This window comes from Ixodes scapularis, unplaced genomic scaffold (assembly GCF_016920785.2).
Source record: "Ixodes scapularis isolate PalLabHiFi unplaced genomic scaffold, ASM1692078v2 PGA_scaffold12__126_contigs__length_90152505, whole genome shotgun sequence".
Taxonomy (NCBI): Eukaryota; Metazoa; Arthropoda; class Arachnida; order Ixodida; family Ixodidae; genus Ixodes; species Ixodes scapularis.
In genome coordinates this window covers 74,212,187-74,238,599 of record NW_024609838.1, presented here as the reverse complement: position 1 = coordinate 74,238,599, position 26,413 = coordinate 74,212,187, and the positions used below count along the sequence as shown (strand labels likewise).

Below are 26,413 nucleotides of genomic sequence, written 5' to 3'. Positions count from 1 at the left end.
ATGCTTGGACCCAGTTGACCTCAACAAAGCGCTCAGAAGAGAGCATTGGCGCATGCCGACGCTGAAGGACGTCGACACGAACATCGAGGGTGCCAAGTACTTTTCTGCATTAGACGCTGCCACAGGGTTTTCACAGATTGGACTTGACAAGCCCAGCTGGTATTTGTGCACCATGAGCACGCCTTATGGAAGATACAGATTTCTCTGGATGCCATTCGGAATTGCCGCTGCCCCAGAAGTCTTCTAAAGTGCAGTGCACCAGGTGCTCCAAGGTCTCGACGGCGTCGAGACCTTGGAGCACCTGGGGCGTCGAAGTGGTCATGAACGACATACTTGTCTGTGGTTCCACAAAAGGAGAGCATGACAGACGCCTACAAAGTGTCCTGCAACGGTGCCAAGAGTTGAACCTAAAGCTGAACCTGGACAAGTGCCACCTATTGAAAGCGGAGGTACGCTACCCCGGCTTTCTGCTGACGAACAGAGGACTCTCGATCGGCTCGAACCGAGCAGAAGACATCCTTGTAGTTGAGGTCCCAGGTATCCGCAGAGAGAAATGAAGAAAACGATTCAAAGGAACTGAAGACATTTCTGGGAATGGTGAACTTCGTTGCCAGGTTTATTGCGAACATGTCGGAGTTAAGTGCAACTCAACGAGACCTGCTGAAGAAGGACTACGCTTGGGTCTGGACCAACTCCCAACAAGAGATCTTTGAGCGCCTTCGGACAGCCCTATCACAGGCACCGGTTCTGGCATACTGCGACAAGACGCAGCCCCTTGTGTTGCAGGCAGGTGCTAGCCAACGAGGAGTAGGAGCTGTCATCCTGCAGAATGGACGCCCTCTGGCCTACTCTTCTCGCTCACTGACTGAAGTGCAAGAGTCATATGCACAAATTAAAAAGGAGAAGCTAGCCATTGTGCATGGCTGCTCACGCTTTCACGACTACGTCTTCGCTCAGCCGTGCATGCTGGTGGAAAGTGACCACCGCCCTCTCGAGGCGATGTTCAGGAAGCCGCTTCACCAGTGTACGTTACATCTGCAAAGAATGCGCCTGACTCACCAGAAGCACTCACTTGAGAAAAAGTACAAGCCGGGAGACGAGATGTTCATCGCAAACGTCCTGTATCGGTTTCCATTGAAAGGGAAGGTACCAGAGGAACAACACTTCCAAGTGAACGTGATCCAAGAGCTTTCAGTTTCTTCAGAAAGATTTGCGCAGATCAAGTGGGCAACGAACCAAGATGAGAATCTCCCTACCCTGAGAGTGTATGCAAGCACAAAGTGACCAGAAGACAAAAATGTCATCCCCGAACAAATCCAAGCCAACTGGCCATACCGTGATGAAATCCATTCGGGAGGCGACCTCCTATTTTGATCAAACAGACTGATCATGCCCAGCGCCATAAGGAACGAAGTCCTAGACCTCCTGTATGCAGCCCATCGGGGTGCAGAAAAGATAAAACAACGTGCCAGAGAAGTCATGTTTTGATCTTAAATATCAGCGGACATCCACGTGAAAGAGAAAAGATGTGCGCTCTGTAGACAACGCAAGCCCAGGAACCAACGGCTGCCAATGATGAGCCGTGATGTCCCAGAACCAGGGACTCAAACCGAAAAATATAACGTTTCGGTTACGGTTACGGTTACCGCTTCCTGTTGATAACGGTTTCGTTTCGGTTTTTTACGGTTTTAATTTTTACGGTTTCGGTTACCGGTTACACGTTCATAAAAACCGGTTTATTTCGGTTTTTCTAATAATTTGTCTAATTGAAATGCTAGACAGCCATTTTAGAAAAAACTGTTTAAAGCAGTCTCAGATATCCAATAACGTGAAATACAAGGAACCTAGAAACGTCTTAATACTTCTAATTGGTCAGAAGTGGCACACGTTCCTAGCTCCAACTCTTGTTCACTACATCTACTTACATTATTTAGTTTGATGCCCGAGCATACATGTTAATTCCAGTACTCGGGGATCATCGCGTTCTATATAATAAAAATTAAAATAAACACCGCTACTCTGTTGTTTGGCACCATTTATAAACAATTACCCTAAGAAAGTTCCCACTTGATGCTGGAAGAACCATTCGCACTTTCTCGTCGCTACAGTTGATTTCAACCTCATACATGCAGGCGAGTCTCCGCTTCACTGAAGGAAGGAACAGAACTACAGCCATCCACTAGTAAAATACTGCTAAGTGGAATGAAGTAATAAAATTGAGAGCTGGGCTGGGCGGGCCGTGAGGCAAGAAGCCTTTGTGCAGCGAATGGAAAGTCCGCCGTAGTCGGGCGGCCCGTGAAAACTACTTGCCTCACTAAACACTGCCCAGTCGACTTCAGGTGCCTGCTGGGTCGAGTGGACTGGCGGTGTAGGTCCCGTCGCTTTTGACTTGTAGGCAGTGCTACCCAGGTCCGACTGAGAGTCTTCGACGACGCTTTGTTTGTCTGTAGTGTGTTCCTTTGTGTTGGTGTAGTTTTCCTCCTTGCCATCGTACGTGTCGAAGGAGCCGTCATCCGCGTGGGGCTCAATGACTGTCGGTCCTGCTGAGCCACTCCAGGATTCGCTCGGTGGCGGTGGTTGTCGAGTCGGGATCCATTGGGTCGTTTTCTTCGATCCAAGATCAAGCTCGGGCACGGTCGGCCGAGACGCAAGCCTCGCAAAGAGCATGGGCGAGAATGTCCTCGACAGGAAAAACGCACAGGAGCGTCGAGGAGACGACTGTGCCGTCGATGACGGCACTGGTGGGTTTCGAAGACTCAGCGTAGCTGCCGGACTCACGATTAGGGGGCCTCTTCGACTTGGTGTCTGGGCGGTAGCTGGTGTGCGCGGGAGCACGAGGCGTGTGGCGTCCGCGTCGAGGCTGGTTGGGTAGCTGGTCGGGGAGCTCTCTGAAAACCTCAGACTCGAATCCTCGACGTCTGGGATAGGACTGCCGTCCTACAGTTCCCTCTCGCGACGACGTGGAAGAGTTCCAGTCTATCGAAAATGAGGTGCTGGTGTTCGGGGAGCATGTCATCCCAGTAGAACCGATGGCGGGGGAGATGCCTGATCTCATGGACATCTCTCGTGGAGAAACTTATGGTGTCCTGGGCGAGGTCGCTCAGAATGTCGTAGGCATGACGGACCCTCGCTCCGGCATGGGTGGTGGGGGCTCTATCAGAGGTAGTTGGATTGCGCTGGTGGCTCTGGTAGAAATGATTCTCGTAGAAGCCATACCTCCGGCGGTGGCAGGGGGAGGCCTCCGGCGATGCTGGAAGCGATCTCTCGGCGCGTCTGTGAATGTTCGAGCTCACCGTGCCGACGTTCGAATAGCTCGCGTTTACAGTTTTGCGAGAGAGACTGTTGAGACTGCTGGCCGTGTGGGGCGAGATTGGCCAGGCCATCGACGATTGGAAGCAGGGCAGCTCCCAAGGTTCAGGCGAAGAAGGCAGAAATTGCATCCCATGTCTGTTGGACGAGGGTGGCGCGTTGGCGCGTTTGACGAGGAGGCATCCTTCTCCTTGGCTTTTTCTTTTGTCATGTTGAGAAGCTGAGAGGCGTGGCAGTGCCGGCGACGGTAAAGCCCCTCTATCCTGGGAAAAGTGGCGCCGTTCATTGTAGTTAAATGCTCGAGGCACGTGCGACGCGCTACTTCTGGGAAATTCATGCAGTCTGAAATAGCTAAGTGTTGCGCTGTGCCGCCATGATCTTCCCAAGGGCTGCACGTTGCACGTGCCTTGTGCATCGACGAACATTGCGCTACTTTTGAAACATGAAGGGGCTTTAGGTGGCGGGTGCCACTCGGTTTGAAGAAGGGTCTCGGCGCGGGAAGGAAAAGAAAAAAACTCGGACACCCTTCTGACGTTTCCTCGCTCCTTCCACCACTCTCAGCCCGAGCATATATATATATATATATTGTATATATAATACAAAACGCCAATGTCAAACCCCTGACTTTTTTTTTTCTTTCTGTGTTGTTTCAAAATCGTCACTCGCGATACGTTTCGCACTAAATGAACAACATAAACATTATTAGTGAACAGCAGGGCCCATTAAAGCCCCTTCATGTTTCAAAAGTAGCGCAAAGTGCGTCGATGCACGAGGCACGTGCAACTTGCATCCCTTGGGAAGGTCATGGCGGCACAGCGCAGCACTGAGCTAGATTTCAGACGCCATGTTCTTTCCAGAAGTGGCGCGCTGAACGTGTCTCGCGCGTTTCCACAACAATGAAGGCGCCACTTTTCCCAGGATACAGGGGCTTTAGGGCCCGTTTGCTCGAAGCGCTAACCGCGGTTAAAGTTAGCCGCAGTAACTAGGAGAGGGATTCTGAGATCATGTGACAGGGATCGGTAGGGATGCGGGAAAACATGGCGGTGCCCCGCAAAGTGAGCGCCGCTCGCTTCGGAACAAATATGTCGTTGTAGCTGCAATATCGCGCGCGTTAGTCAGTAACTAATGGTGCAGGAGGCTTTCGCTTTGCCTTACCTCACTTAAATCGCAAAGCATGAGCAATGACCTCGCCGCATTTTTTAGATAATATTTCGATTCTGGCCATTCTTAAGCCTAAATGAACACGATAATTGTCGGCATGCATGGAAACGTCTTTGGAAAGTGGATTGCCTTGACTCAATCGGCCTTGTATTGATAGCACACAAATTTCCCAAGCACCGAGGTGCATGCTACGAGTGTAGTTGCAGGCATTGCGCGTGCTGGCGTATGCAGTAGTAATATACCCGTTGCTCTGGGCAGGGGGCGCGAGCGCGTCCGGAAGACTTACGCAAGACGCGACCAAGTTTTGCTGGCTGCATCATCCGTGTGGCGCTGTAACGTTCGATTTTGCACGTGCCACGTTCGAATACAAGCCGCTGTCAGCATCTGTAGATGTGCGCTAACAAAACGTCTAAAAAAAGTTAAAAAAAAAGAACAGAATTATGCTGCCTGCGGCCGCAGCGTTCATTAAACATTCCTTTCATATTTGCTTTCTTTCACAGCTTCCGCGAGCACGTATATTTCACTTTACGTGATAGTGAAGCCGAAGCTACTCGGAAAAGCGCGTCATCCTGAACGATGCTCGCACTGCACGAGCGCGCGTGCTTGGCAGGGACGCGGAAAGCTCGCAGCTCGCTCTTGTAGCCTCTGCTACGCTGGAACTTAGAATGGAACTGAGTAGAAAAAACTCTAGTGGGGAAGCGTATTGATGCATGTTCGAAGCGCGAGCCAAATATTCTATTTTGCTCGCCTACAGCGCTGCTCAAAACTTGTGAGCTACGGGCCTATCGTTCTAAAGGAAAAAGTCTAAAACAAATTTTGCCTTGCACGCGCGTTCGTCCAAGTCTTATAATGATTATTTACTTCGAATCTTTTATAAGAGGAAGAACAGCGAGCGCGGATCATAGAATTACACTTCCAGCGTTCTTCTCGATGCTTGGGTAATTTAGAAAAAGGTCTGTCGGGGCGGGACGCTGGTCTTCTTTTGTGTACTATTAATATCCGGTCGATTGAGTCAAGGCAATCCGCTTTCCAAAGACGTTGCCATGCCGACACTTATCGCGTTCATTTAGGCTTAGAAAGGCGAGAATCGAAAGACTATGCAACAAATGCCGCGAAGTCATTGCTCGTGCTTTGCGATTTAAGCGAGGTAAGGCAAAGCGAAAGCCTCCTGCACCATTCGTTGCTGACTAACGCGCCCGATAGTGCAGCTACAACGACATATTAGTTACAAAGCGAGCGGCGCTCACGCACCGGGGCGCCGCCATGCTTCCCGGCATCCCAGCCGCCAGTCACGTGATTTCAAACTCTCTCTCCTAGGTACTGCTGCTAACTTTAGCCGCGGTTAGCGCTTCGAGCAAACGGGCCCAGGTTTTCTTTTCCGCCAGCTCTGCATGATGGTCAATTTACCTCGTTTCTTTATACTGGCTACTGCATGTCAGGAACATCGGTGGTTTTGATAGAACCGAGTTGGATGGACATCTGAGAATTCGAACTTATTAGTTAATACACTGAAAGCGACACGTACTGAATACATGTAGCGATGTAGGAGTGTGGCAGATTTAGAAATATAGAATTTTTTTAATTATAAGCTCGACCACTAATTCAATCTGAGTATTCTTAATCCTAAAGTCAGATTGAATGGAAATATGTAACCAGATGCACCACTCGCTGACAGTAACTCTGTCAAATGGCCACAACAATTTAAGATCCCTCCTCCAGGTCATACTTCAGAAAAACTAATAGTTTATTTTTCGGTTAATATTGGTTAAAACCGGTTACCGGTGAATAATTTACGGTTCCGGTTACGGTTACGGTTTTTATAAATATCAAATAACGGTTTCGTTCCGGTTACGGTTACAGAAAAAATTTCGTTCCTAAACGGTTTTCGGTTTCGGTTACGGTTACGGTTTGAGTCCCTGCCCAGAACTGCCTTGGCAGAGAGTTGGCATGGACCTTTTCCACCAAGCAGGAGAAGAGTATGTGATCATCGTGGTCTTTTATTCGTTTTATTTCGAACTTCGACGCTTGAAACACACAACGGCAAATGCTATCATAAAGTTCTGCGAAGAGGTCTTCGTTACGCATGGTCTTCCCAACAAGCTGATCAGTGCCAATGGGCCACAGTTTAACAGCCACATGTTTGCCGAATTCATGGAGCGCTGTGACATCATCCACGCTGCATCAAATCCACGCTACCCCCGTTCAAACGCAATGGCTGAGCGAGCCATCAAAGAGGCAAAGAAGCTTCTGAGCAAGACTCCCTACGACACGGCATAATTCTACAGCGCCCTGCTGGAATGGAGGAACATGCCAAGAGGCCAGCAGTCCTCAGTCCAGCGTCTAATGGGAAGAAGGAAGAGGACATTGCAGCCTACGCACCGCAAGGTTTTAGAGCCTGAGACAGTGCCACCCCAGCTGGTGACTGCAAGATTTAAGGATATGCGCAATGGCAAACAGACCTACTGCAATCAAGGTATAGAAATCTAGGAGGTCTGCGCCCTGGGTCGACGGTCTCCGTGTTCGATTGTCCAACCTCTCACTGGTCGGCAGCAGTCATAGTCACAGGCGACCTTGCAGTCAGATCCATATAGTGGCGAACGAAGATAGACAACAGAAAAAACAGTTAGGGCGCAGGCGAGCTGGTGTAAGTTTACCATTTTTGACCACCTGAGACTGGGTGGAAGAAACACGACGACGTCTCTGCAGCGATTTTTGAGACGTCGTCGTGTTTCTTCCACCCAGTCTCAGGTGGTCAAAAGTGGTAAAAATATACAACAGCCTCGTCGCAACTGAGGGCATATTTGCTTTCCTCAGCCCCACAACGACGACGCCTTCGAGACCCCAACCCGTGGAACTACGGAGAAGCTCGAAGCACCCCCGCAAGTCACGTCGCTACATAGAGTGTGACTGAGCAAAGCCTTAGCTCCAGACTTGTTTTATTTTATTAAAAAAGAGAGATGTGGGCAGCGCAATCGTTATAGGCATTACGGTACGAGCAGCTCCGCCAGCCCACTGTAGTTGCGACCAAAAGCGCACAAATAAACGTCTTTACCTCTCAGCAATCACCGCGTTCGGGTGTGTCCCTACGCGCGGTATACAGTAACGTTGCCTCAAAATCATTTTCTTCACATTCCGCCCGTTGACAAGCAATGCAAAAGAGTCAAAACGCTCACTTGGTCTTCACAAATCACCGCCTTCGTCCAAATGGTAAATACCATGTCCTACAGTCACCTTCGGAAATTAAAAACAGCGCGGAAAGACGAGGACCAGACAAAGAAGTGACACGGACGTAGCGCTGACTTACAACTGAGTTTATTGAACGCAAACTCGCAATATTTATTTGCGGTGTCACGAACAAAAGAACATAAAAAACTCAGCCCATGTGATGTGTCACCAATAAAAAAAGCAATGATAAAAAACATTGAAAAAACATTGAAAAAATAATAATGAAAAGCGCCATGACACAGCCGTACAGAGTATGTGCTAAAAATCTTGCAAGTCACGGAACCAGAAAATTCATCTCTTTGCCTGATAGGGCCACAGAAGGACTGCTTACACATGCTGCACCCAACCTCGCTATCTCAACAGCCTCTAGAATTTCCCGAGTAAGCTGGTCCCTATGACGCTTAACAACCTCACACCGTTGGAAGTCGGGAAGGCAACCACAGTCGCGGCAAAGAATGCCCAGGTGACCAGACACGGTTGTGGAGACACTGTAAGCGTGCTCTCTCAACCTGTCGTTGAGACAGCGGCCCGTCTGGCCAACGTAGCGCCTGCCACACGTCAGAGGGAGAGAATAAACAACCCCCTCCGAACACGGGACGAAGCGATCTCGATGCCTCGTACTGCAGGCCGTGGCCGCCCTCGAAGAAGGGTTAACCGCTCTGCACAACCTGGACAGCTTGTCCGGGGCAGAGAATAAAACGTCGACGTCACACCTGCCAGCAATGCGTTTTAGGTTGTGGGACAGGCCGTGTACGTAGGGAATAACCACAAACTTTCTTCTTTCCCTCCCCTTTCTGTTGTTGGCCTCTTCTTCACTTCTCATAGGGCTGCTCTTGATATCTTTCAGCAAAGACTCGGCGACCGTTGTTAACACGTGAGAGGGAAACCCAGCATCTGCGAGGCGTTCAGTTTGCCTGTCAAAGCTATGTTTAATTTTATGATAACAAGACCTACGCAGCGCATGTGTATAGCAAGTCCCTGCTATCGCCCGCTTGACAGTTTTTGAGTGAGCGGACTCGAATGGCAACAATGGCTTTCCAGCACGGGGTTCATAGCTCCAACAAAGATGACCTGGACATATAGTTAAATTCAAATCCAAAAACCGGATGCATCCTGCCTCAGGCACTTCATGAGTCAGAACAAGTGGCGAAAGGCAATGACTAAAAATGCCTAAAACGTCAGTCATTGACGAAAGAAAGGATGCGGCATCGGCATGAAACAAAATCAGAAAATCATCTACATACCGGAAGACCTTTGCAACTTTGGTTCCCCCAAGCCGATCAAAGATGATGCGGTCAAGGCTCGCTAACAACAAGTCGCTAAGTACGGGGGCAATGCAAGAACCAATACATACCCCTTGCCGTTGCAAATAGATGTTACCCTCCCAAGTCGCAAAGGTCGACCTCAGATACATCTCAAGGAGTTCCATGAAGCCTTCAACTGAAATTCCCGCAGCATTTTGAAAGGCAACTACACCAAACACATCGATGCAGTCACGAATGCAGGTAAGGAGTCCACTATGTGGCAAGGAGTAATACAAATCCTTAATATCGAATGAACAGGCCATAAAGCTAGTGCGCTGGTTGTCTATAAGAAAAGAAATGACATTATCGGAACTCTTCACGAGAAAAGGATCGTGAATCTCAAACAGCTTCAAACTCTTTTGCAGGAACAAGGCAACCGACTTCTGCCAAGTACCGGCCTCCGAAACAATGACACGCAAAGGGCAATCTACCTTGTGCGTCTTTGCTGCGAAGAAAAGCTCTAAACTAAGCTGTTTCCCAGCGTCAATTTTCTTAACCAGCTGTTCGAGGTTCAGCCTCTTACAAAGTTTTTTCGCCTCAGATTTTTGTTTAGTTAGGGAAACGCTGTCCTTAGGCAGGAACACAGACGAAATAGCCACAAGTGCCTTGGATTTATAAAGGTCAACTGGAAGGACAAGGAACCCCCCTTCTTTATCTGAGGCTAATAAAGACAAAGAGTTATCTTTCAAAAAGGTTGACACCTTCTTAACCGGGATCTTGCTAGCGCCAGGCGTGCGTCTGGTCAACACATCCAGTCCCTCAGAGACGCACCTCTCAGCCTCCGCTTCCGGAACTTTCCTGGCAACATCCCGGACGAGGCTCAGAAGTTCCGCCCGCGATTTCTTCGGCTCCACGGCAAACTTTGGACCCCGGTCCAAAACACGACGGATGCTCTCAGGCAGGGAGACCTGACCCAGCGTGTGGACGGTGGACCTGCTTGGCGCAGCCCTCTTGGGAGCCGAAGCACGTAGCTCCGAAAGCATGCGTCGCCAATGGAACTCAGCAGTAGCATCAGCGAGTTCGCGGTACTCACGCCACCTCCTGCCTCCGTGACCGTTGGAAGTCGCGCCTTGAAGCAAGAGAAAAAGGCACTCCTTGTAGAAGCGGGCCTGTCGATGCCATTCCGAACTGAGGACCTTGCACATCCTGACTCCGTGCCCCTGCGAGGGTTTGAAGCCGCCGAAGAGTAGGATGATCTCTGGAGGAAGCTATACACATGCGCTATACACATGCGCTGCGTAGGTCTTGTTATCATAAAATTAAACATAGCTTTGACAGGCAAACTGAACGCCTCGCAGATGCTGGGTTTCCCTCTCACGTGTTAACAACGGTCGCCGAGTCTTTGCTGAAAGATATCAAGAGCAGCCCTATGAGAAGTGAAGAAGAGGCCAACAACAGAAAGGGGAGGGAAAGAAGAAAGTTTGTGGTTATTCCCTACGTACACGGCCTGTCCCACAACCTAAAACGCATTGCTGGCAGGTGTGACGTCGACGTTTTATTCTCTGCCCCGGACAAGCTGTCCAGGTTGTGCAGAGCGGTTAACCCTTCTTCGAGGGCGGCCACGGCCTGCAGTACGAGGCATCGAGATCGCTTCGTCCCGTGTTCGGAGGGGGTTGTTTATTCTCTCCCTCTGACGTGTGGCAGGCGCTACGTTGGCCAGACGGGCCGCTGTCTCAACGACAGGTTGAGAGAGCACGCTTACAGTGTCTCCACAACCGTGTCTGGTCACCTGGGCATTCATTGCCGCGACTGTGGTTGCCTTCCCGACTTCCAACGGTGTGAGGTTGTTAAGCGTCATAGGGACCAGCTTACTCGGGAAATTCTAGAGGCTGTTGAGATAGCGAGGTTGGGTGCAGCATGTGTAAGCAGTCCTTCTGTGGCCCTATCAGGCAAAGAGATGAATTTTCTGGTTCCGTGACTTGCAAGATTTTTAGCACATACTCTGTACGGCTGTGTCATGGCGCTTTTCATTATTATTTTTTCAATGTTTTTTCAATGTTTTTTATCATTGCTTTTTTTTATTGGTGACACATCACATGGGCTGAATTTTTTATGTTCTTTTGTTCGTGACACCGCAAATAAATATTGCGAGTTTGCGTTCAATAAACTCAGTTGTAAGTCAGCGCTACGTCCGTGTCACTTCTTTGTCTGGTCCTCGTCTTTCCGCGCTGTTTTTAATTTCCGAAGTATGTACCAACTCGCCCAAGCCTCAACTTTAACCTACAGTCACCGTGACTAAAAAAACGAAGCGACTGCTGGATAGACGCACACGAGAACGCAGTGGGAAGCTTGCAACAGCCGACGTCATGTTCTGCATGTCGTCTGATAATGCGTTCGCGAAAACGCTAGCTGGGTCTCCAATCTATGCTTCCAAACAGACTACGCGTGCCCAATATAGAAGACAAGATACGGTCGTCTGTATATGGTGCGCCTATTGGGTACGGTTTTCCTGTAACCTTTCCACTGAAACCTCATCCCTGCTGAATCCACATGGTGAAGCTCAGCGTGCGCAAGCATCACCACCAATGCGTCTTGCAGCCTCTGAAAACGAACGGAACACTAGCACGCGATACTGCAAAGGCAGCCGCATCTGCCGCTTTGCAACGACTCGCGTCTGGCCAGCCCCAAGGGACTTGCTTGCCGCTTGGTTCTGACCAGACGAGCGCGTCCTGCTCTCAGGTTCTGCCTCAGCACCTGTGCGTCCGGTTTCGGCAAGAATTGCCCCGTTGATTGCCGCAGACCGTCTTCGAAAGCTTAGGTCGGCCATTGCTCGATTCAGAAGCTGCTTTCGCATACATGTTTATTCAGGACAGGTTTCGCTGCCATGGTAAAGGTGAATATAGCAGACAGACATTATTGTGTGGTAAGGAACTGAAGTGGGCAGAGTTCAGGTAGGTGTTTGGACTCTTTTGCCCGTTTTTTTAATATGGCAAACGCTAACAAGGAAAGATCGAAATTATGACGATTAAGATATCTCCATGTTTCCTGCCCGTACTATTTTAAGGAGCTGTAGAAGAAAAAAACATATTTTAAGCTCACAATTAAGTCCAAGTTGTTTTTTAGTACGGCAATGTTGGGCTAAGCTACAAATGAGATAAAAGTTTAATGCTTACGTTTCTGCTCTGTCCACTTCTGCCACCAGGAAGTCAATTCGATGGTGATGGACAGCTGCGAAACTGGTGGACCGAGAGCGCAGAGAAAGAATTTGTAAAGAGAGCTCAATGCTTTATAGACCAGTACAGCAACGTTACCGTAAAGGAAGTGAACTTGACGGTAAGTGGCGTCCTAACATACTTGATCGTTGGATACAATAATTGTGGATTTTCCTTCAACAATCGAAGTTGCACATAACGGCTGGTTGTGTTCGGGGGCTGTTCCGGTCTGCCGCCACGGTCGCACTGGACCGGGAACGGCAACTGCCCACAAGACGAAAATGGTCGGTCCTGGTCGCGAACCAGGACCGGACCGGACCGGACCAACTGTCGCCGTGAAATGATACGACCGCCGGAAACTATAGCGAAGGGCCACGCAACAGAGCGCTCCTCAGCGATTGCGGCATCGGCGGCGGCCAGGCACGTTTATTCCGTTTGCAGCCATAATCCCAGTGACTACGCGGGCCTGTTACTAACGCTAGTTAACAATTAGGTAACAAAGATTTTAAAAAGCACCAAGTCAATTATGGAAGCAATCGAACTGGGAAGGTGATTCCATTGTTGAAATGTACGTGGAGCAAAGGATGAATGAAATTTAATTTGTGTTAGCGCTCGGGATGCCAGACTTGTGTTGATGAGCAAGACGAGGGGAAACTTAAATTGGGCGTACAGTTAATTTGTTCCGTAGTATAGAAATATAAAAGTACATTTCGTGAAATGAGGAGAAAACTTTAATTTTCCGGCGTAGAATAAAGGAGGGAGCAATAAGGTTTGATATATTTATGGCACTACTTGTGTAGTGATAATTAGAGAGCATGAAAAGAGCAGATCTGTTTTGGATGGCTTTCAATGCATCAATGAGGAAGGCATGACAAGGATCCCAGATTGATGCTGCATATTCTAATTTGGGTCGAATTAGGGTTCTCTGCAAAATTAACTTGAAAGGAACAGGCGTTAGTGAAAAATTACACCTACGATAACCTAACATGCTAATTAGCATTGTACGTCATGAACTGAATATGAGTTTTCCAGTAGAAGTTGTAAGTTTAGTGCATGTCTAAATATTGTTACAATGTAACAGCTTCTAAGTTCGCTGAATTAGGAAGGTAATTGAAATTTTCGTAGGACTAGCTGTACGCACATCGATTTACAATTGTTAGAATTAAGGCTCAGAAAATATGTCACGCCACTGGACAATACTGTTAATATCAGACTGAAGCACACAGCCGTCATATGGTCAATTATTTCCGAATAAATCACACAGTCATCAGCAAGTAAACAGATAGGTAAGGGGATGTGAAGTGGGCGATTGTTAACATAAATTAAGAATGACTATGGTCCTAAGACAGATCCCTGCAGAACACCGGAACCAACGGTAGCGAGAGAAGAGCTCGAATTATTGACAGTTCCGAATTAGGAGCTGTGGTTAAGGAAGATTGAATTCATGCAAGATTGTTAAAGTCTATGTTAAAGGACCACTGAGTAGAAGAAACGGTCTGATTGAGACCATACCTCGGCATTCTCACTCATGAGTGCGATCACTCATGATCACTCACGCTCACCGTCAAATTTGAGGTGACCATGAGCGAGGCCGCGAGTCTAAAAAAAGTGTGAGTTTGATTGTGAGTGTGATCGTGAGTTACGTGAACTCATGAATGTGAGTGTGAGCGTAAGTCGTGAGAACTCATGAGCTTGAGTCTGACTGTGAGTGTGATCGTGAGTTCTAAGAACTCTTGAGTGTGTGTGTGAGTCCTACCAACTAATGAGCCTGAGTTTGAACATGAGTGTGATCGTGAGTTCTGAAAACTCTTGAGTGGGAGTTTAAGTCCCGAGAACTCATAAGTTTGAATGTGAGTTCTGCAAACTGATGAGCGTGAGTGTGAGCGTGTGGTCTGAGGACTCATGAGTGTGAGTTTTGAGATCTCTTGAGTATGATTGTGAACTTCGAGGTCCATGAGCATGAGCCTGAATCAGGACGTGAGTCTGAGGGTGAATATGAGTCCGGTGATTGCATTAGTCTGCGTGATGACGTAAGTCTAATGACCATGGCCATCATGAGTAGCCATGAGCGCTGGTATTTTCTTGGCTGGGTTGGTCACGTGAGCTCCCGGGCATTTTTAGTGGGCGAAGAGACTCTCGCATCGCAGCTACTGCGCGGGCTTCAGGGTTGGTTTGGGTGTCGCTCGCCTGCTCCTCGGCCATATAAACACGCTGGGTCCTGTGGAGGGCGGAGGAGGAGGAGGGGGGGGGGTGCTTGTTCTTGCAGCCTCCTCCTTCGCAGCGCACACCGCAGTGTCTCAACCAGCTATGGAGGGCAGAGGGGACATGGGAAGGGGGGGGGGTTCTCTTTTGCCTCTCCTCGGCGTTCGCTCTTCGTTTCACGGCAGATGGCGAGACGCCGACGGACTGATGGCGCTGAGTCACTAAAATTGAGTCACTCAAATCGTGAGTCACTCAAATTATGTGAGTCACTCAAATTGAGTGACTTACATGATCCTTAGCAGCACTCAGTCGCACAAACAATTTCATCTTTCCGCGCACCTCACTGTACCTTACACAAATGAGTCATCACTCAGGAAGTGCAAAAAAGGCGGCGTCATGATCGATCAAAGCTTCGAGCGACATCTTTCACAGTGTGCGATATCATGCTTTTACGTGTCGTTCGGGGCAAGATGGCGCGAGTGCATGATAGCCAGCCAGCGCCACGAGAGTGCTGCTTTCAGCGCCACAAGCGAAGCTGTCTCTGGTCTCTGGTATCCCTTAATGGGGCGGCCAATCTGCTCGTCGGGCCGTGGCGAGCGGCGCCGACGCCACTTTTGGCAGTCCCCGTGTGCACGTGCACGCCATGTCCTTGGTTCTTTTATGCGGTTTTTTAAGACCATCAGAGCGCTGATAGGATGAAGTTTTTAAAGCATATTCTAGAGTTGCCATTTGGACACCAGTTTAAGTTGTCTTTACCACTTGTGGGGTCGGTTTATAATAATCGCCGCCCCATCGATGTGTGGTTCGCTCGTCTCCCAGGAAGTGACACAACACGACAAGAACGTAGCGAATGGAAGGGTTGCCCGTTTTCGAGAGCCGGTAGTCCGGACCCGCCGACCCTAGTTGTCACCCGTCGTTCATAGCTCGCAGGCGGAGTCCGTGTCCACGCCTGCGGATCGCCCTTCCCACGCCAGCGCTGTGTAGGCTAGGTGTTCCGGGCTATCACAGCCCGAGTCTCGCTGCGGAACCACTCCTGGATCGTCATAACCTAGGCCGGTATGGCCAGGGCTCGCCGTTTCCGCCAATCCTGGTCGAAACCTCGCTGGTGGAATGCTTCGGGGATCGCCATGGGCCAGACCAGCCAGAACGGCTCTATCGTTCCTACCCGGTCCCAGCCTCGTGCAGCACGTCCTTCCTCTTTCCTTGCTGGCCCTCTTCCGCACGCGCCTCGCCTCGACCGTCTTCTTCTTCTCCCGACACCCCCACGACACTAGAATAAAATGTGGATAATTAGAACCAAACTCTGCATGCCGTACATAAGCCTGGTGTAAAAAGGCGTCAGGTAACTTAGTGTACGTGTGTGAAGGATATTGACGCTTCACATGAGCACTTTCCGAATAAAAACATTTGCATCCTTTTCTCTGCACGCCATCACATTTGCTACCAGAGTTAGGATTAAATTTGGTAACCGAAACAAACAAAAGTTTGTTCTACAAAAATCCACAATTTGAAAACTCGTAGGTTTTAGTTGCGACGGCGGGTGCCGAACAGCACGCGCGGTCGCAACCAAATGCACGCTTGCAACTACGAGTGCCAGAAAGGGCCGACGAGAATCACGCTTGAAGACCTGGTCGCCTGATTCTCGACACCACAGCGACCCAACAATGGGACCGATTTTTTCTACCGTACTCTTTGTGGCTGTCTCAGAGACTCGTAAAACAACTTGAATAATTATGTTAATTTGCCGAGTAGTTTGCAGAACGAGTTTGTCAGACCACTTTCCAAACCTGCACTTCTGGTTTCGTTCACTTCAAGAATTAATGTAAAATTCACTTAATGATGCGTCGCACTGCAGTAATCCAATTTGTCGTCGTGTCGCCTTGCAAGACCTTAAAGGAAAGCGCTTAAGTTTGACGCTGGTGTCACCTTCGCGACAGTGGCAGTCTAGCAGTACCGACTTTTATTTTGGGGGCAAACTCCAGGAGTAGCGTGATGTCACAGGAACCCGGTGAGGTCATAGAGACGTGAAGTTGAGACTTACTTTTACGAAAAACTGTTCCAAAAAGGCTCACACCGATCCGAAATGCCGCGCTCACACGTGGTTTTTATATAAATGCGCTTGCCTGCAGTCCACAACCCGTGCCGCCTTGGCCTACCCGATTTGTTTTATTTTGCAACCGCTAGATGGCGCGAAGTGTTGTGCCAAACTGCGTTGCTGGTTGCCTATGGGCACACCAATAAGCCCGTTTCAGTATGACTTAGCAAACTGTGGAAGCTACGACTCAGTGGGCCAATAAGAGCGTCGCATGGAGACAAGTGGAATCTAGAATGAACGCCTTTGAGACGCTGTCACGTGTCTCACTCCAACGAATTTACTGGCTCATCGGGATTCGTAGAATTCGTCGTGTGCCGTGTGCGTGCTTACACTAAGAAGTAGGTGACGGCGGCGCCGCAACGTCCTGGCGCCTGCCCCACGGGCCACTGCCACGGCCGAGTTGCCCGCGCGCCGGCTGGACGCGACTGTGAGGCGCCAATTGCCCGGGCTTCTCGGGCTTCGTGCATGACGCTGTGCTCCCCTTGCCCGTCATTTACTCATGCTGCATTTTTACGTTATTACGGTTAAATGCATTGGTACTAAAAGTGAGGTAAGAATTTCTTGTAAAACAAAAATAATATATTTGTCAACCAACTGTTTACATTACAATTCTAAAACACTTTTTATCACTTCAAGGCCTATAACACATGTCGCGACGATTCAAGCCCGAAATCAAATTTTACAATGGTGTAGCAGAGGGCAAGGATGATCAGGGGGTCGTTGAAGTGTGCTACTGCGTTGAATGAATACTTGTAAACCGATCGACAAAGAATCTGTTTCGATATGATGATCACAGAAACGCCGCGGGTTTGGTAATTATGTAACATAAATTATAATATTTTTGTGAATGTGCGACTTAATGACCAGAGAGACCGTTTGTCATAATTTCCGCGAAATAAAAAAAAAAAAAAAAGAAACATACCACTCAACTTCAACTTTCCGAATGTGCTGCTAATTTTCGGGACTTGAGTGCGCGAAATAATGTTAAATATTGTATTTGAAAACACCGCCCGGTTAAATTTTTATATGGACGGACATTGTGCCCGTGTGAGGTGTTGCGGTCGCAAAGCTGTGACATTTCATGTCGTGCAAGCACGCACACTTCAAAGGACCATGAAGAGACCTTCAATATTTTATGTTACAATTGAAATAGGCTTCACGCAATGTTGACAAAGTCATAACCTGCACTGACACTTGTGTGCAGAACAAATCACTTAAATAGACCCATAGCGACACCTCGAAAAGGCGGGAAGACCGATTTTCCGTGGCGTTCAAGCGTAACATTAGAGGAGGCTCGTAAAGGCTGGTTCACACATCTGCGTTCCGAGCTACAGAAACGACGGAAACAGCACGAACGGCATGACACCGGGACAATCGGAACTAATGATTGCTTGATAAAGCTACTCATTGCGCTATCTGTCACGCTCTGTAATGCGAACAGAGTCGTTCCGGTGCAATGTCGTTCATGCTGTTCCTGTCATTTCTGTCGCTCGGAACGCGGATGTGTGAACCTGTTTGAGGTAATGCACCCACCTCACCGCCAGGTTCGCAACGCCTGCTCTGGCGCAATGCATTGCGGGAACTGCAGTCTTTCCGCTCGAAACGTCAACGCCACTGTAGGCTTGCGCGTGTCGATCACGAGCCGTCTCGTGCACCACCGCTGCCTCCTGTGAAGTACAACTATGGCTGCGTCACGCACGCTCCAGACGGTTGGTGAGATCGGTCTATTGGTCAAAGCGAACAGCGAGCTCTCGTTTTCTTTCTTGGTAACGAGTTGTTTACAGATATTGCGTTTTCCTGGTTGAAAACAATAAACTATTGATATGCCGGACCTGAAATGTTCCCTACACTACACATGGAGGAGCACTGTTGTATACTATACAAAGAGGATTACGCTTCCAGCGAGAGCTCGAGCACTTAGAATCGGTCAGTTGTCCAATAGCAAAGACAATGACATAGAGGATGGATCTCCGTCAGCTCCGACTTTACAAGCTGCAGCAATGTAAATACCTCGTTCATTGACTTTTAAAGACTACTAAAACCGACAGGTTAACCTCTACATCACTACATATGTCGGAACACATGGTAGACTAGAATGCAAAACGTTAGTTTTGGTATTTCACGTGCATTACTGAATAAAAAATAAGTCTCAGATGATTATATAAAAAAATGAGCAGTATACTAGGCCACTACTGCGCCGAGAAACCCCTTTTAGAAAACGTCTAGAACGATTGCGCGTCACGCGAGCTTCGAGTGTACACGCAGCCAAAAGCACGACAGAAAGCAACAATTACGTCTAACCGTCTGGCAGCCGAGCGCCGGGCCTCAGCTTTATAGGGCACGCTCCTTACGTAAACAAATATCCGCTAGAGAGTGTGAGCACGCGCTCCGACGGCCAAACGTATCCAAAAGGCCGCCAAGTTGCGCGCACCATTCCAGCAACGTAAGCGCACAGCGCACTGCGTACAAAGAGTGAGGACCATTTGCGCTTGCACCCCCTGGGCGCTGTGCGTAGCGGACACCGTAGCGCGTTGTGACACGAGAAGAGCGCGAAACGTCAAGAAGCCAACGCCGCGTCGATGAAAGAGAGAGAAAGAGAAATGTCGTCTACGAAGAAAGGGTAAAAGCACAGGCGAGCTGGTGAAGAACTTCCATCGTAAACCGGAGACACGGAAAACTAAAAAAAACGGACAAAATAACAAGTCTCAAACACAGCTTCTTGTTTATTTGAACACCTCCGCTCTTATATATACACCACAACCCTCCTCTCCAAAGGTCGAAACACCTCCTCTCCACTCCATCAACGACATCTCAAGCTGAACCAATGACACATGCTACATCCCTTCCTTTCATACCAACCAAAACTGACCCACACGACCTCCTTTCAAATCCATGATAACAGGCACTCAAACAACAAACCCTGCTAACGTTTAAAACACCCCCCCCCCCCGTCAAAAAAAAAAAAAATTCGGAAACGATTAGCTACAGCCGATAACAGAGAGGGAGTTAACGTTCAAACCCCCTCCAAAAAAGAAAAAAAAAACATTAGAGACATAGAACGCGTTTCAGTTCACTACCGAAAGCCAACGACGGTGTGCTGACACAATTACCACGCGCCAAAATGCACAAAGTCTCCCTCACAACTCTCCTACCATTTTCTTTCTCTTTATGCAATACCTGGGTATCCCCCCACTCAGGCTGACAGTGATTGCAGTCTACGACATGTTTAGCTATTTCTGAATGCTGCGCCTTGTCTTTTACCGCCCTTTTATGTTTTAGCAACCTTTCATTCAAACAGCGACCAGTTTGCCCTACATAAGACAATCCACACCGCAAGGGAATGTCGTATACCACTCCTACCTGACAAGTTAGATTAGGGTTTTGGTGCTTATTAGGCAACCCTGACGATCACCCGAAAAGGGGGTTAAGCTTTCCAATTTATGTTGTGCCTTGAAAACTAAATTTACTCCGAACCTCTTGGCCACTGACTTCAAATTGTGAGATATTCCATGATAGTAAGGCACACAGACCACATTTTTCACAACCGGTTTTTCTACAGGAGCCAAACTGAACTTTCTTAACACCTTGAGCAGAACGCTAGAAATCACATCCCGGTGATGGCCCGCTTCCAAAAGACGCAACTTTTGCAACCCTATTGCCTCTCCAACGTGATGTACACATGACTTTTTACACGCGTTATCTACCACAGATGCAATTACACCCCTCTTGACTAACTTCGAGTGACAGCTCTCAGCAGCCAACAAGGGTTTTGCCGATTCCTTACCAAACCTCCAGCACAAGCCCTTTTGTGTGTGTAGTAGGAGGTCTAGATACTGAATCTTGCCCTGAAGAGTACTTCCCTCCGTGAACGTCAAATCGTGGCACTTTTCTATTATACACTTCTTCACTGTCCCTGCTAACCCTTCCTCAAAAGAACAAATCAAGATGTCGTCTACATAGCGACGAACTACAACAGCTCCACTCGGCAAAGACCGCACAAACGCGTCGACATAAACATCCATTTCGTTTAAAAAAATCTCTGATAATAGTGGCGCAATTGAAGACCCGATACACACTCCCTCTTTTTGGATAAAGAGAGCACCTTCAAAGTCTATAACAGTGGACCCCAAATAAAACTCCAGAATGCTCATAAAGCTCTCCACATCAATTCCAGAGGTAGACTGAAATTTTACTAGATGGTTGTCACACCACCTCCTGACCCTCCTCAACAGCTCCGACTTGTTCATAGAATAATAAAGATCCCTGGTGTCTAAAGTTATTACTTCGAAGCTTCTCCCGTGATGGGGATTCAGTATTTCTATTAATTGCTCAGAGTTTCTCAGTGATAACGGGCTATCGACCTCCACTCCGGATAGACACTTTTGTATAAAAACCGACAACACCCTCTGCCAAGCACCATTTTCGTTCACAACTACTCTCAACGGAAAGCCAGCCTTGTGGTCCTTCAACAAAAATTTCAGTCTTAAGGTAGCCTGTGAAGCCTCCCCTAACCTCTTTACCACCGTCTGAAAGTAACACTCCTTAAGTACAGCTACCACATTCTTTTTCGCTTTCTTGAGCTCCCCAACATACGGCTTAAAAAGTTTATCAACCGCTTCAGCTGCCTTTGCTCTAAACATGCCATTCCCAAGGACAGCAAACCTCCCTGATTTGTCCGTCTAAAGTAACGTAAGCTCTTTCTGTTCTAGGTCCTTCTTTACATCCCTGAACATCTTACAGGATACCTTATCCCTCGAAAAAGTCTGATCCACTATCCTTGAGACCTTCCTGATTGATTCATCAATAAAAACTTTTTATTGATGAAGTTGCGTCTTTTGGAAGCGGGCCATCACCAGGATGTGATTTCTAGCGTTATGCTCAAGGTGTTAAGAAAGTTCAGTTCGGCTCCTGTAGAAAAACCGGTTGTGAAAAATGTGGTCTGTGTGCCTTACTATCATGGAATATCTCACAATTTGAAGTCAGTGGCCAAGAGGTTCGGAGTAAATTTAGTTTTCAAGGCACAACATAAATTGGAAAGCTTAACCCCCTTTTCGGGTGATCGTCAGGGTTGCCTAATAAGCACCAAAACAATGATCTAACTTGTCAGGTAGGAGTGGTATACGACATTCCGCTGCGGTGTGGATTGTCTTATGTAGGGCAAACTGGTCGCTGTTTGAATGAAAGGTTGCTAGAACATAAAGGGAGGTAAAAGACAAGGCGCAGCATTCAGAAATAGCTAAACATGTTGTAGACTGCAATCACTGTCAGCCTGAGCGGGGGTATGCCCAGGTATTGCATAAGAGAAAGAAAATGGTAGGAGAGTTGTGAGGGAGACTGTGTATTTTGGCGCGTGGTAATTGTGTCAGCACACCGTCCTTGGCTTTCGGTAGTGAACTGAAACGCTTTCTATGTCTCTAATCTTTTTCATTTTTTTGGAGGGGGTTTCAACGTTAACTCCCTGTCTGTTATCGGCTGTAGCTGGTCGTTTCCGAATTTGTTTTTTTTTTTTTTTTTTTTTTTGGGGGGGGGGTGTTTTCAACGTTAGCAGGTTTTGTTGTTTGAGTGCCTGTTATCATGGATTTGAAAGGAGGTCGTCTGGGTCAGTTTTGGTTGGTATGAGAGGAAGGGATGTAGCATGTGTCATTGGTTCAGCTTGAGATGTCGTTGATTGAGTGGAGGGGAGGTGTTTCGACCTTTGGAGAGGAGGGTTGTGGTGTATATATAAGAGCGGAGGTGTTCAAATAAACAAGAAGCTGTGTTTCAGACTTGTTGTTGTTTTGTCCGTTTCTTTTTTTTAGTTTTCCGTGTCTCCGGTTTACGATGGAAATGTCGTCTAGACGTCTGAGTAAAAAAAAAAATGTGTCGACGAATGTAGCGAGCGCTGTCGAGCATAGAATATCGAAGGAACGATCTGCGGATGACACATGAATGAAACAAATGTCGAAGAAATGATCTGCCGATGAAACAGTCTCTCAATGAAACCTTGTTCGATGAACTGATTGCCCATTATAGAACTGCGGGCCAAGAATGAGGCTGCTTGCCAAGTAAAAAGTGGCGCGCCCTACCTGACCGAGAGCGCGACAAAGAGACACACGGAGACGACCCCAAGCCCTCAAACCACTCCAAACCAAACCAAGCAAAGCCATGCCAAATCAATCCAAAAGAAACCAATTCAATGACGGCTGTATGTATCACGAAAATAAATGCTGGCAATATTTCATGAAGGCGAAGAGGACTGAAACACAATGCCGGCCGGCGATTCCTTAAATCGGAGCCTACTCTGGCAAGCACGGTCGATCAACAAAAGCAGAAGCAACTCGACTGAGAAGCAAAACTCGACCTTTGCGGCGTCTGCTCGTAAAGCAGCATACGATTGACGGACACCACTGCCAACACGGATTATGGTGAGATTTCAAAGCAGAGGTACGCCACGTGAAACCACAATATACCTAATATTACCGCCCTCTCAAAACGAAAAAAAAAAAAGTTGGTCGATGCATATGTTTATGTACAGGGTGTTTCAGAGAACGCAGGCCAAATCGCTCCTGCGAAAACTACGTATTTCAACGAAAAAAGGCTTGTGGCTTTTTGGTTATGGGCTAGGGGCCCATTTAGGAAAAGTATTAAACTCCGAATTATTTAATTTGTTAATTATTTTTGTGTAATTAACTTTTTAATAATGTGTTTAAGGGAATGGTTTAAATTAGAAAATTGCTCAGCATCATCGAAAAACACTAAATAAACAAGTTGCAAAACGATAGAAGGCACGCGAAGCATTTTACGGCTTTCTGAAAAACGGTCGGCGGATAAGTTCCGCGGTCTCTCGCAGGTCACGTGTGTTCGGGACAGGCGCATCCGCTACGCGGGCGCTGCGAGCGGGCGTTCTCCGCGCGCGCGTTTGGCTTTGTCTTTGAGAGTTTAGTTAGTTTTTCGCTCTCGTCGGGCTGTCTGTCGGCGGTCGACCAGCAGCGACGTTCGCGCTGCGGGCGCACGGATACTGACGCGCCCATCGTTCCCTAGATGGGTACCCACTGACCTCGGCTTTGAATCTTTATTTAGTGTGAAGCTGCCGACCCCTTGCACTTTCGCTCGGCATCTGGATGCGCTTGGCGCTGGTGTGCTTGGTGACGATACTTGGACAACTGGGATACCGCTTGCCCGCCGGAACTTCCCGATGCACTCCAACACTGAATACTGTGCTTGTGCGTGCTGTGTGTGTGTGTGTTCCGTGCACCGTGTTTGGTGACGACGGGCGCCTTGCATTCATTGTCTGTTGCAGTCAGCGGCACCGCTTCGAGAGTTTTGGTTCTTCTCCGCTCCCGTCGGATTGCCGGCCGGCGGCGACGTTCGCGCTGCGGGCGCACGGATACTGACGCGCCTATCGTTTCCCTGGATGGATACCCACTGACCTCGGCTTTCAATCTTTATATAGTGCGAAGCGGCCGACCCATTGCAGTTTGGCTCGGCATCTGGATGCGCTGGTGTGCTTGGTGACGATACTTGGACAAATCGGATACCACTTGCCCGCCGAAACTTCCCGATGCACTCAACACTGGGTACTGTGCTCGTGCGTGCTGTGTGTGTGTTCCGTGCACTGTGTTTAAGGACGACGCGACGACGCCTGGACGACCGTGTGCGCCGCCAGAATTACCGCTGCGCTCATCACTGGACTCTACAAAAGTCTTTCGTGCGATGCCCTTAGCCGTTACAAGCGAGATATCGTCGCGATTTCCGACCCAATCCGCCTGGATCTGAAATCGCGACGATCTCTATGTTGTAGCGGCTAAGGGCATAACACGAAATTATTTTGTAGAGTCCAGTGGTGAGCGCAGCGGGAATTCCGGCGGTGCACCGCCTGGGTTTAAAATTGGGGCTGGAAATGCGCGGTTCCAGGCTGGATACAAACTGGTGCCCCAATTTTGGGCCTAGGCGGAACCGGCGTTTCTCCTTCCGGCCTGAATCTGACATTTTCGTACGGGAAGTTTAATACCGTAATGTTTGTTTGTGACCGGGTTTCAGAAACTGTATCAGCAATCCTGTAGAAAACTAAATTATCACGAGGAGAACGATCTTTTAGGTGTACGTAGATCCCAGCTAACTTTTTTGATGAACTTCAATCAAACTTCGTGTCATGCAAACCTCTTCGTTAAGCATCGTCACGGCAGAAGTTTTAGTTTGGACCTCAGCCATTCTCTCTTTAACATCAGTTATGGCGGTTTTTATTGACTATTGGCTTTGTTTGACTTCATTAAGTGACGTCACTGTTCCCAACTAAGTCTCAGCGTTTACAAGAAAGCGTTCACAGACTACTTTTAGTATATCATGCATTTCACTATTTTTTTTAAAGTTCAGCTTCACTCATCGGACCGGGATTGGACTCAACGTCACCCGAAACCTTATGAAGGAGGCCCACCATATAGCACAGTCACACATAGTTTTACAAAACACATGTCAGCACGGAGACACCAGTAAGCACAAATTGCTTTTTTTTTCGCGTTAAACACGAGATTTGAACCAGCCTGATCGAACAAACAGGCGCACTGAGTAGTCTGCATGGCCTCGCAGATCCCGTGCTCACTCAAGGCTTGACGGCGATGACAGCCGTATATAAGGGCATTTGCAGACAGTGTCGTCGAAGCCGCTGCCGTTGCCGTTGACGGCACTCGAGTTGTTTTAAGGGAATTTTTCAATAGTAGGTTACCCGGCTGATAAGTGGTGTCATTTCGGTGTCGATACGCCACATCGCAAAGACTGAAGTGATCGTGATTCAAAGTTGTACTGTAAACACCGGGCAAAGGGATGAGGGCCATAGACTAGAGGCAAGTAGTAACCTGAACTAACAAGAGGGCGCAATGAGTGGTCTGCATGGTCTGGCAGATCTTGTGCTCGCTGATATCAAAGCATTCGCATTGTTAAATTATAATCCGTTTAAAAAAAAGAAAAGGACAAGCAAAATCACTGAAGTTTGTAAGCAAAAGTGTTGCCATATGGTAAAATTCGCCACCCGTTTTTAGAAATATAAAATCCTTCAGCAATTAGTGTCTTAGGACAGTAAACTACAATAGCGAACAAAATCTTGTGAGACCCGAGGTCAAATTCCTCGTTACTCCAAGAGAATAAAAAACGCTACCTGTGCCGCACTGAACTATTGCTTTGTGGCAGAAGCCAGAGCTTGATTCAGGTAGATGCGTGTGGCCATTAATATAAGAAACTATATGCAGAAAGTTACTTGAACTAAAAAAATCCAGGAGGAAGTACACTTGGTAATAATATTTTATAATACCGCGCACGTTTTAAGCACAGGAAAAATGTCAGTGCCTCAAGGCCAAATGTTCCGAAAAGCCTATTTTTAGTGGTACGTAAACTATGAGGGAAACTGATTTCTTTCTCCCTCTCTCTCTTGAGATTACATTCCAACCCGCATGGTTACATCACCGCTCAGATGAACCGTTTCAATATACAAAATCTTCGACTAGTTAAACACGGTGAAAAATATTCTCATTTACCTGAAAACAACTGAATAATTAACGTTCTTGGAGCAAGAGTTCTGAAAAAATGCTTCACACGTCCAGATAGTTTGTATGCCGAGCTCTTTGTCTCGTAAAACGTGGTGAAATTTTCACAAGATTGTGTTCTTCGCACCACTACCTCGCAATTCCCAAATCTCGTCCAGCACATGTTTGATACAGTCTAGTTCATTAGCGATGTGAACATAGATCACCATACTCAATGTATAAGAGAGTTTTGAGATATATATATATATAAAGAGAGAAAGAGAGGTGACGTTATTATAAATAGAAGATACTGAAAGTTCGATGGTATTGTCACGAATGACAAGTGATGAGGCGATAATAACTGAAGAAACTGAACGTTTAATGGCGCGAACTGGTGCCCAAAAATAAAAAGGGAACGGAAGAAAGTAGATCGTCGCGGGCGTTGAAGTCGGCGTGACAGCACAGTCGATC

The 26,413-nt window shown here is 47.9% G+C and overlaps 1 protein-coding gene across 1 annotated transcript in view; it reads left to right on the top strand.

Annotated features, from left to right (window-relative positions):
- The window catches only part of LOC115324994 (neprilysin-1-like), a 151,257-nt gene that overhangs the window by 108,478 nt on the left and 16,366 nt on the right, over positions 1-26,413 (top strand). Inside the window, exon 16 of the mRNA XM_029985690.2 lies at positions 12,142-12,272. Within this exon, the coding sequence (XP_029841550.2) occupies positions 12,142-12,272 (131 nt within the window). The remainder of the gene's footprint in view (positions 1-12,141; positions 12,273-26,413) is intronic.